The 12,944-nt window shown below is 34.3% G+C and overlaps 1 protein-coding gene across 1 annotated transcript in view; it reads right to left on the bottom strand.

The window, feature by feature from the left end:
* The window catches only part of LOC150094149 (leucine zipper transcription factor-like protein 1), a 126,819-nt gene that overhangs the window by 10,076 nt on the left and 103,799 nt on the right, over window positions 1-12,944 (bottom strand). The window contains exon 9 of the mRNA XM_090411799.1: window positions 1,479-1,582. Within this exon, the coding sequence (XP_090267925.1) occupies window positions 1,479-1,582 (104 nt within the window). The remainder of the gene's footprint in view (window positions 1-1,478; window positions 1,583-12,944) is intronic.

The raw sequence follows: 12,944 nt of genomic DNA on the forward strand, positions 1-12,944 counted from the left end.
TAAGTAATACTGTGATAATGCAGAACTCTATGCTTTATCTCTTATATCTCACATAAAATAACTCTTTTATCCTAAGATTTCACTTATTAGCATCCAAATTTTTTGAAAAGATGAAATTTCTCTCTTTAAGATCAATTTGGTAATCAATCTTTATTGGCATAACAGTGAAATTGCCTACTTAACATTCAAAGAACTAGGCCTTCTCTTACACATCAGGATATTACTCCAAATCTGAACTATTTACCCTGTATAAATCATAAATTGATCCAACCATCCAGTTCTGTTCTTCCATCTGGAATGACTTTTAAAATTTACCTAAGTTCAGAAAGGAACTAGATGGTTTAATCTTCTCTAGTTGATGTGCTTATATGTCATTAACTATATGGATGTGAAGTTCCCACTGATATCGAAATAACATGGCTATGAAGCATAAATTAATTGACATATATCATCTGTATGGTCATTTGGGTGGCTAATGACCACCTGAAACTTTCAACAGTATCATGTGATAAACAAATTCATCTCAAATTTTGCTCAATTATAGAGAATGTTATAGAAAATTTTATCTGTTAGTACTAACGGAAAGTATTTCAGAATAAGGGGAAAAAGTGTGTCTGTTGGTAACTCATTTTGAAGCTCCACTTGAACTGCATATAATATAATAATAGTTGCATATGAAGTTCAAGTGTAGTTTCCCAGAAGCAGTCACCTGCTTGCAGCACAAACAGGCAAGCAACTTTTGCAGCTATCACATGTTCAGCTTTAGAACTTAGCACTGCAAAATTACATGTTCTTTAAACAGACATATAATTTTTTTTTTTTAAATGTCAAGTAAACCTGGCATAATATACAGACACACATAATTAACAAACCAGAAATGTTTTTTTTATCCTTTTGTTTTAGTACATATCAGGTCTCATTCAGAAATGCACACCTGGATATTTTCTAGCTTTTTGTACCTGTAGTTAGTACCAGTGCCTAAAATTTTGCATGGGAGTATTACTTGATATGATGTATAACTGAGAAAAATTCCCTTGTAATTACTGTAAATAAAAACAACTCATATTTAATTGGATACAGCATTTGTCTAGTAACTGGCTTTTCCTATTTGTTACTATAGTTCGCCCACCATTTGTAGGTCTCTGCTTCGCGTCTTTCCAAGAATAGTCGATTCATGCTGAAGGGGAGAAAGAAATGAAGGACATCCGAATTGGGCGCCAACACGTGGAATCGCGTGCTTTATAGGTAAAATTTTCAACTGTTATACAAACAACATAGCTAACTACAATAATCATAAAAGAAAAGTTAATTTTCCGACCAGTAATAATAAACAACTCATCCCACAATACGGACTGATTACCCTATTTTCGGAATGGATTCTCCTTTTTCTGAGATGCGCAGAAGTGTCGAAGGATCTCTAATCGGTGGGCGAACTATAATGACATACTAATATACTGCTGCCCCAAATTATGACTTACTCAGAAAGCTTCTTTCTCAGTTCTTTTATTTTTTCATTCTTTGTTGCTAACATGGTTTTCATGTTGCTGTATGCTGCAGTCTGACTGAACTTTTTTTCCAATTCCTAAGTGAAAAAAAAAAATACATTATATAAGTGTTATATAATAATACATTATATTTCATTATTATATCATTAATGAAATATGAATGGAAAAAGAGTTATCATGCCTAAGATAAACTATTATAAATATTTTTAACACATTTTTTTTTTATCATAACTAAGGAGTTTTTTCAGGAAATTCAGAAGTATGTTATTCCACCTGCTTTTTTTTTACATAAAAAATTCTAAAAGTATTGTATTTTTTATGTATTTATTTATTTTTGATAATACACAAATCTACATAAGACACAACAGTTTCTATAGCTCAGCTAATAACAACAATGTCTTTTGGCAGGAAAGACCTAGGTTTGCATCTCATATATGCAAAGAACTCTTTTAAGGGCTTTTTGTCTGAAGGTAAGTTAGCATGTCTCATACAAAGGTTGAAGATATTTTCCTTTCAAAATTCTGGTTTTTCATTTTGCATGATACACACAAGCTAGAGAATACATGGAATTTACAGACATAGAAGTTCATGCAAAATAAGATTAAATTTTGCATGAACTTTAAACATCCTATTTTGTCATTAATTAGGTTTGTAAAGCAAAGTTACTTGGATGGCCAAGCTACTGAGCCTAAACATACAAGGGGAAGATAAATAAGTGACAACATTCATTATCACAACAGCTGGACTAAGAATTATTTTTGGTTTGTTGTAAACATAATTTTATTTTGCCTAATTTTTCCACTAAAAATAATCCAATTGAAATAACAGTCAAATTTTAGTTGTTTCAGGACTCCGTTATCAGAGTCCTGAAGAGGTTTGTAACAAAAGTTTCATGTTTGGTTTTGAGAGTAGAGTTTCTGTATTATTCAGTCCTTACCCCACTGATGGACCAATGTATGACAAGTTTAAAACTTTTCACAAGTGGGATCTGCATTTAAAAAAAAAAAATAAAAATTGCACAATGGCATACATTGTAATGTGAACTAACTTATTACAAACGGAATCCCATAGAATTGCTCCTATATTCTAAAAGAAATTCAGTATAGCTAGCATTCCAGCAAAACAAACTATTCCTTTGGCTCTTGTGAGTTTGGTATAGTAAAAGTTACAAAACAACAAAATTAAATGATAACCATAGTAATAAACTTTAATGAAAGTAGATATATTTTGCATTGAAAATAACCCTACATCATCAGTGTGTGTAAACAACAAGCAAATCAAAAAAAAGGAATACAAGGTACATTGTACATTCAATATTTGGTTTATCAATTAAAACGTTTACTGCGTGCTAGAAATTAATATTAATAAATAATCTTAAAAGCATTTCTGATGTTTACATAAAATGAGAATTTCCCCAACTTTTGGGAGAGAGAAACAATCATTCTGATTCAGGTTAGGCTGATATAAAAGGGAAATCAAAACTTTCTTTGAAAAGATGCTCATTTTTAAAACTGCTTCTATGGAGACAAGCTTCATTGCACAGATCTTTAGTGTCAATACTATGCTATGCCAGACCAGACTTTATGCGGTTTCACGTATTCAATATAATACCAATGTTCATTAATTCTTTTTTCCACAGAATGGCTATCTGCCCAATGTATGCCAAATTATATTCACAAGAGATCTGGTAAACACAAGATAAAGAGAGATATCAGAGTTTGCCTTTTGCAGATAGTAACAGATGAGAAATTTTGTTGATAGAAAATATGTGGGCTTAAGGTGATAATTCTTCAAAATTCTACCAACAGATTCAAAGATACCAGAAATATAAGAGATTGGAACCCTGCAGTGTGTTGGAAAATTCTTAGGTGTTGGAATGTAGGAGTCAATTAACAGAACTTGAATTTCATTTTTCATTGGGTTTTTATTTTCAATAACAAATATATTAAAATAATAGGGGTGCTTAAGAGTTAAAGCTGTATAACTGAGAGGAGATCTCCACATAGCCTTTAAAGGAATGCGGAGAACCGACCAGGGCTTCTGACTTAATGTCCAATCCTCACCTTCTCGTGGTGCACCCTGTTGGGTATATCTACCTGGATACTGAACGAATGAGGATGGGCTGGCAATTTGGGATTTAGCCGACCAAATTGTAATTCTTAATGGCTTAAATCAAATTACAAAATGATGGTACACCATGACAAAATTTCATGCCGGCTGGGGTGTTGCCCGGTTAAACAAGGCCCCGTTGTTTTCACCAGGAAACACAGTTAAAAGCAGTGAAAAGTCAGCCACTGGAACAAATCTGAAAAAACACCTCGACTCAACTCAACATCACCAAAGTTAAAGATTGGTACTATCAACATAAGAAGCCTGAACGGCAAAGAAATGGAGCTAGCTGAGGAATTAGATAAGTACCAGATCGACATAATAGGGGTGACTGAAACAAAAAAGACAAAAACTGGTGAGATCATTCTGAGCAATAAATACAAAATGTCATATTCAGGCAATGACTATCAAGGAAAAGAAGGAGTAGCCATAGTATTCAACACAAAATATGAGGCTAATCTTTTTGAATGGCAGGCAGTCTCAAGTAGAGTGATGTGGGCAAATATCAGAATGGGGAACTGGACAATTAGACTTATTTGTGCCTATGGTCTCACAGAAGGTTCTACTAAGGTAGAAGTGGAAGAATTTTTTGAGGATTTAGAGAAAGCATCTGACACAATGAAAAAGGAAAAGTTGGTCCTTGTTAGGGATCTAAATAGCAGAGTAGTAAATGATTGTTAGACATACAAAAATATATTGGGAAAATTTGGTGAAAAGAGCAAAGCTAATAATAATGGCAAATATTTGTTGGATTTCTGCTCAGGACATGGACTGGTTATGACGATAGGTTAACAACAGTGTTGGTTTGTAGTTTGGGCGCCGAGTTCTTTGTTAATTTATCAAACTTATTGATATGTCGGCTTCGTACTCGTTCAAATTCTTTTTTAGCTGCCGTACACGAGACGTCATGTAGTACCGACCAAAGCTCGTGATTCAGCGTAACTGAAAGCTCATTTTCTAGCGTTGATATAGCGCTGTTTATGTCGGCTAGGGAACCGCGTGTGGCGGTAATTTGCTCCCGAAGTAATGCCTGGCTAGCGCGGTTGTAAATACGGAGAGCTTTCTGTGAGATGAAGCGGTGTTTAAATTTGACACAGTTCGGGATGACATGATTATCCTGGCAGCGTTTTAGGAATGCCAGACGGTTAAGTTGTCTGGATAATTTCAGCTTCAGTTTGCCGTAATGGCGTGCCTTGCGTGCGAAGAGATTCCGTGGATGATCATTATTCTCGTTGAGAGGCTTATACGCTGGTTAAACATGATAACTAATATTTAAGGAATTGACAGCGTATACTAGAAATATAGATTAAATAAACTTTAATATATACTTTCCGATATTTCGGCGAACGTCACGTTGCCATCTTCTTGGGAACTTACTAAAAGACACGTGCACACAAGTACTAATAACAGCAAATGAGACTGAAGGTAGGAAGCTAGCGTTTCCTAAAGTCCTGATGGTGCCTCCTGGCGGGCTATATTGGTAGTTCTTGGCCTTTGGGCTGAAGTTCTTCTGATAAAAGTTTCCCAAATTTGGGGCAGTTTCATGCATCCAAATTTGTTGAGGTTTGGCATGTTCCTAAGGGCCGAGGCTGATTCCATGAATAGTCTTTCATACTTGAACTTGCTGCGGTGTATTACTGTGGCTTTCTTCCATCTTATTCTGTGGTGAGTATCCAGAGCGTGGTCTGCAAGCCCAGAGTGGCTGTACTGGTAAAATCGGATGTAATCCTTGTGTTCTGAGATTCTGATATTTGCTGTCCTGCCTGTTTGGCCAAAGTAGGACAGTTTACAGCTGCAAGGGACCTGGTATACACCAGGTAGGTCTAGGGGGAGTGGTTGGTCTTTGGTGGAGCGGATCAGGGATGCCAGTTTTCTATGTGGTCTGTAACAAGTGGTCAAGTCATGTTTTTTTAGGATTTTATTGATTTTTTCCGAGGTGCCTCCACAGAATAAGATGGAAGAAAGCCACAGTAATACACCACAGCAAGTTCAAGTATGAAAGACTATTCATGGAATCAGCCTCAGCCCTTAGGAACATGCCAAAACTCAACAAATTTGGATGCATGAAACTGCCCCAAATTTGGGAAACTTTTATCAGAAGAACTTCAGCCCAAAGGCCAAGAACTACCAATATAGCCCGCCAGGGGCACCATCAGGACTTTAGGAAACGCTAGCTTCCTAGCTTCAGTCTCATTTGCTGTTATTAGTACTTGTGTGCACGTGTCTTTTAGTAAGTTCCCAAGAAGATGGCAACGTGACGTTCGCCGAAATATCGGAAAGTATATATTAAAGTTTATTTAATCTATATTTCTAGTATACGCTGTCAATTCCTTAAATATTAGTTATCATACTAACACCATGTTCCAACATAAAAATGTGCACAAATTCACAGAGAGAAGAGGCAAGAAATAAGAAAAGTCTCATTGACTATGTTATTGTTGATAGCGATGTTTTCTCCCTTGTGCAGGACACCAGAGTGTACAGAGGATTTGAAATTGGAAGTGATCACTATTTAGTCTTGAACAGGATGAAATTGAATTTCATATTGAAAACATGTAAGAAAGTTTTAAAGCGAATTAAAGTTGAGCAGCTCTCAGATGTGAACTGTAGACTAAAATACACAAAGATTATTGAAGAAAAAATGAAGGAGTTTGAGAACAGGAACCAAACTTTAGAGATTCAGTGGCAAGCCTTAAAGAAAACCTTGATCGATTCAGCCAGAGAGGCATGTGGTGAGATTGTCTACAAGGATAGAAAATCAGACTTCCATGGTGGACATAGGAAGTTAAAGAGGCAGTGAAGGAAAAGAAGAAAACATTGCAGGCATAAACTTCTGTGGCTAATTGGTTCAAAAGACATATTTCGGTGGTTACACCACATTTTTTTATTATTCAGTTCTATAAAACACTGAAATAATAGTTCCCGACAAGTTTCGTAAATCGTAGGATTTTCATCTTCAGGGGTAAATAGTATAACTTAAAGTTTAAACAAGAAAATTAATAATTCTTTAAACAAGAGAATTAATAATTCTTTAAACAAGAATTATTAATTCTCTTGTTTAAACTTTAAGTTATACTATTTACCCCTGAAGATGTAAATCCTACGATTTACGAAACTTGTCGGGAACTATTATTTCAGTGTTTTATAGAACTGAATAATAAAAAATGTGGTGTAATCACCGAAATATGTCTTTTGAAGAAGAAAGCATATCAAAGGTTCCTGGCAAATAAGTCAACGTGCTCTTAGAGAATACAGAGACAAATGTAAGAAAGCTAAACACTGTGTAAAACTAGCTAAACAAAAGTCATGGGAGGACTTTGGCAAGAACATAGAAAATAAATATCAAGAAGGTGGCAAAATATTTTGGAGGTTGTTGAAGAAGCTTAGAAATGGAGGAAAGAGTACTATAAAAGGAGTTAGAGATGATAAAGGTGACATGAAAATGGGAGAAAAAGATATCCTTGAAGTATGGAGTAATTACTTCAAGAAATTGCTAAATGAAACAAGCAGTGATAGCACAGTGGTAAAAAACACTCAACAGGCATACAGTCAGGAATACATATCCATACTTGAAGTAGAAAAAGCCATCAAAGGCTTGAAATGTGGAAAGGCAGCAGGAGTAGATGATATTTGACCAGAAATGCTGAAGTATAATGGTATAAAAGTCTTGCTGTGGCTGCACTGCATAGTTCAGAAGGCCTGGACAGAGGGACGAATTCCCGATGATTGGAGTAGAGCTCCCACATATAAAAAGGGAAATAAAACTGAATGTGAGAATTAAGAGGTATTTCCCTACTGAGTGTTCCTGGTAAGATATATGCAAGTATACTTGAGAAACAGTTGAGAAGAATTGTAGAAGAAAAGCTTGGTGAAGAACAAGCTGGATTCTGGCCAAATAGAGGCTGTCAGGTTCAGATCTTCACTTTACGACAAATAGTGGAGAAATCATGGGAATATAACAAAGATCTCTATTTGAGTTTTGTAGATCTGGAAAAGGCATATGATAAGGTGTCAAGAGAGAAGCTATTCAATACGCTACAGTTATATGGTGTTAATGGGGCATTATATCAAGCAATACTTAGTCTTTATTTGAGTTGTAAGTCAGCAGTTAAAATTGATGGAAGTACAGGAAGATGGTTTAATGTTAACTCTGGTGTGAGACAAGGATGTACATTATCCCCTCTGTTATTAATTATCTATATGGATCACATTATGAAGGAAAGTGGTATTAAACATGATATAAAAATTGGAGATGTTAATGTCAGCTCTTTGCTTTATGTGGATGATGTTATACTAATCAATAAATCCGCTACGAGTCTGCAAGATTCCTTGACTAAATTGAATAACTGTTGTAATAGATATGGTATGAATGTCAGTAATAAAAAGACAAAGACAATGAAAATAGGCAGAATCGTTGAAAATGTCATCTGCATTGTGAAGAACCTATGGAACAAGTAAAACATTTCAGCGACTTAGGCACGATTTTTAGTGAAGATGGTAAATTAAATATGGAAATAGACAACAGAATCAATAAAGCTGGTATAGTAGGAAGTCAATTGAATAAATTCATATGGAATAAGAGAGAAATTAGTCGGAACACTAAATTAGCTGTATACAAGCTGTGTTCAAACCAATTTTAACTAATGGATCTGACAGCTGGGTCAGAAGTAAAACACTTGACCAAAGACTAGAGACCACAGATATGAGAATCCTGAGAAAGATTAGAGGCGTGAACAGATGGCATCAATGGCAATATCATATTAAAAACGAGGATATTAGGAAAGAACTTGACATTGCCAGCATCCAGGAATGTGTTAGCAGAGTTAATCTCAGGTGGTATGGTCATTTAAACAGAATGGGCGAGGAAAGATTGGCAAAACAAGTGTTCTCTGCCAGGTTGGCAGGAAAACGACCCAGAGGAAGACCAAGATATAGGTGGATTGATATGGTACAAAGTGCCTTAGATGACAGAAATATAAGATCTGATAATATTGGAGTCTTGACAAGTAACAGACTAATCTGGAGGAAAATTGTAGATAGGAAGTTAGTAATGATGTAAATTTTTCATGTAGTACTATCATATCCTGTACACCCTTTGAGGATACATGGCAGGAATTTGATGATGATATATTAAAATAGAAAAAGTTAATTCAAAATGTAATAAAAATGTAGCTTTTTTTAAAAATAAAAACACATACCAACCAATTTAAGTACTGTAACTTCATGTAAAAATTAAAAAACACAGTGTAGCAACTGAAACATACAGTTAGTATACTTGACTTTCACTATCCACTATAACAAATTATTCTGTGATCACGTGTGTTTTCTATAGTGACTGTAAATTAATTTTAATTAGCTTTGTGTTTGTTTTTTGTATTCTTACTGTATGTAAAAAAAAATGTTTTTCTATAATGCAATATGACTGGCATAACATACCAGAGGTTCTCTCCCCTTAAGTAGGGTGTATATTGCTCTGTAAAAAAGATCAATTTGCTAAGATTTTTCAGCTATTTTTTACAAATTTCATCATTATATTGAATTTCTCTTATAACTCAACAGCATACCAGTAGATAATACAAAAGGTAAATTTAAAAAATTTTGGCCTTCCCTTGAAAAGTTATATCCACTTTAAAGACAATCCTACAATTACATTTTAATTTCATATTTTCTCTCATTTTTTAGAGAGCTGGTGATAAATGCTATATACACAATTATCTTTCAATTATCCAGTCATGCGGAAATCGATTTGCTCATCAATTAACTATAATTATATGTATGGTTACACAGCTGTTCCAAAAGGTCAGGTAATATGCAAATACATTCAAGGATAAGTTAACTGAGGTTCTGGTCATTTGATAACTGAAAGATCAATGTATAATGATTACTTTGGAACAGTTTTATTTTAATAGTAAAATTAAGTATTTAAGATTTATTAATGCTACAAAGTATACTTTTGTTTTCATTTTACAATCCTAGTAAAAAAACAATGAAATTTTATCTGGCATGTAATTTGGCTCCTAAATATTATATACACACCATGTGATCAAAAATATCTGATCACCTGCTCATTCAAACTCACTATAATATACAATTGTTCCATCCATTGCTGCAATAACAACCTTCAATCTTCTGGGAAGGCTTTCTGCTAGATCTTGGCATTGCTGTGAAATTCCCTTCCATACTTCCAGAAGAGCATTAGTGAGGTTGGTCACTGATATTGGATGATTTGGATTGGCTTACAATCACTGTTCTTCCAATTCATTCTACAGCTTTTAGATGGGGTTAGAATCAGAGTTCTACAGGCCAGTCAAGTTTTTCAACACTCATCTCATCAAACCATTCCTGCAAAGACCTTGCTTTGTGGACTGGGGTATTGTCGTATTTATAGAAAAGGCCTTCACTGACCTGTTGCCATAAAGTTGGGAGCACAGAATGATCTAGAGTGGGTCTCTCCTCCCATTTATCTATTCTAATTATTAATAAAAAATAAATAATGCATACAGAAAAGTGCAATCATTGATTGGGAAAATAAAATTAAAAAAAAAAAAAAACATGCCAGAACTGTATCTCTATTTGGAATGTGAAATATTAGCTGCTTAAAATTAACATAGAACTTAAACATCAAAAGAATATGCAAATACAAAGGAACCAGAGTTGCAAAAAAACATAATTTCAATTTTCCTGCATTTATTGAAGTAGCAGCAAATCAAATTTGGGCTATGAAATGAGAAGTTTTTCTGTGCAGTGCATAAATGACAATCATCACTGGCAACTAAGCATGTTTGTCAATTTATCTTTGCAAATTAAATGCAATTTAATTTGTGTAGTTGACAAAAGTTTATAAAAGAACTATTAATATATATATATCTTTTAGCCAAATATGAGAAAATATCATATTTGGCTAAAACAATCAGAACTCCTTTTATAGTTTGTACTATAAAAGGAGTTCTGATTGTGGAAATGCACATTGTGATAATTCACTGATTTATGTCAATTTTACAAAAACTAATTGGTGAAAAACTATATTTTATCAAAAAAAAATCGCCAAAAGGAAGAGAAAAAAAAGTAAAAAAAAAAATCATCTTGGCAGACAAAAACTACATTTCTAACATTTGGGGAAAAACATTTTTTCTCACCTTTTTTTTTTGGTGTTTTCACCAATCAACTGCTGTAAAAGTAACATAATTCAATGAATGAATCATCACTTTTTTTTTTTTTTAAGTACAAACTATTGTTTGCTTATATTTGGTTTTATAAACTAGAATAACTATGTTATTCTAGTTTTATAAATTTCTATCAATGGCACAAATCAAATTGCATTTAATTTGTGAAAATAAATAAGAGTTGACATACACAACAAGTTGCCAACAATAACTGTTGTTTGTGAACTGTACAGAAACTTTCCATTTCTGCAAATTTTGGTTTACATGCTGTAAGTGTTTCATATTAATTTTAAGAAACTATTTTATATCCAAAATAAAAGTATGGTTCTAGCATCTTTTTTTACTTTTTTTTCATCAATAATTTTCTTTTTTCTGTATGCATTATAAATTAATATATATTTTTAAAATGAAATTTCTGATACAACCAAGGGCACTAGTATTGTAATAATGAGATCCACACACATGATGGTGCCATTTTAAGACATGCTTTTGAATTGCAGGGATGCATTCCAGGGCCATCTGGTTGTAGAAAAAATCATTATGCTAAGATGTCATTTTCCAAGATATTTAGGTAACACAGAGTTCACTGCATAAGAACTTCAAGTGTACCTCATAACCCAAATGAAATATTTTCATATATTTTATTTCTTTTTTTTCTTTTTTTTTGAAAAATATAATTTTTATATTATATGATACAGCAGGGGTGGCCAACCTTTTATGTTCTATGCATTAATTTTTTCACGTATGAGTTCAGATGCGCCATACAACTCTCTTGTGCCCTTCAAAACTTCTCGCAAAACTATGTTAATATAGACATATGCAACTGATATTCAGCACTTACAAAATGATTTGAATAGGCTGGAAATTTGGGCAAACGAAAATGGCTATCAGTTTAATATTAGTAAGTGCAAAGTCATGCACTTTGGCATGATTACAGTTCCAGTGGCATATTATATTAGTGGGGTTATATTACAAGAAACTGAGGAGGCAAGGTATTTGTCAAATTCCTATCCACCTATTCTTGGTGGATAGGAATTTGAAGTTCAAAGTTCGCATAGCAAAAGTTGCAAATACAACTCAGAGGATAATTGCAATGTTTCTGAAGCAAACCTTGACATATAAGGATAAGGAAGTCATTTTGCCTCTTTATAAGCTATGATAAGACCACATCTGGATTATTGTGTGCAGATTTGGTCTCCTGGGTTCCAAGGGGATAAAGAAGCTGTGGAAATGGTGCAAAGAAAAGTTACAAAGATTATATCCAAATTATGGGATTTAGATTATGAGGATAGATTGCTAGTAAGTGGATTGCAGACTGGTTAATAGGAGAAAGAGGGGTGATATGATAGAGGTCTATAAACTTTTGAATGAGTGTTATAGCATTTCAACTGATGAAATTTTTCATTATATATGGAAGGTGGGGAGAGAACATGGGGGACATCCATGGAAGTTAAGTTTGTTCACAGTCAAAAAAGAGGAAAGAGCTAGGTATTTCTCCTAGAGAGCAGTGAGTGAGTGAGTGGAATAATTTGCCCTTAGGGGTAGTGAGTGCATCTAGTGTAGATGAATTTAAGGGAAGGTATGATAGCTGGTTTGGGTGATTTATAGCCTCCCTTGATGAGTCCTTGACTTTCTGGAGGTTTCAGATGACGATAATAATCTCATCATCTCATCTCATCTTCTTTATACCCTCTTTTACCTTGCAGTGTCGAGGGTCCATTGATCATCGGAACTCAATCTGTTTACAGGATAAGGTGGTCAGCCCTATGCCCCGGTATATCCTATGGCCTGTAGTGTTAAGTTCTCAAGGCCAGTTTGCCTGCTTTGCGGGATGAAAAACCCCAGAATAAACCGAGGAAAAAACCCTGCTGTCCACGCCCAAGACTGGCTAACTTGGCTATGGCTGAGGAAGATCCTTCAGCTCCTCACGTCACCGACGGGAATCGAACCTAGGACACGCCTTCCCCAGGCATATGGTTGTGAAGCGCATAGCCACTTGGCTAACTGCGTGGACTATAATGATACTAATGATAATAATAATAATAATATTTAATATAAACATGATATATTCATGTAATAAAAAACAAGATAAACATTATTTACCTTAATGAGACTTTTTATCACCAAGACATCTCACAGATATTTGAAGACAAGGCTTAACAATTTC

Source organism: Typopeltis vanoorti, chromosome 22 (genome assembly GCF_054136105.1).
Source record: "Typopeltis vanoorti isolate ZY-2024b chromosome 22, IOZ_Tvanoo_1.0, whole genome shotgun sequence".
NCBI classification, from domain to species: domain Eukaryota; kingdom Metazoa; phylum Arthropoda; class Arachnida; order Uropygi; family Thelyphonidae; genus Typopeltis; species Typopeltis vanoorti.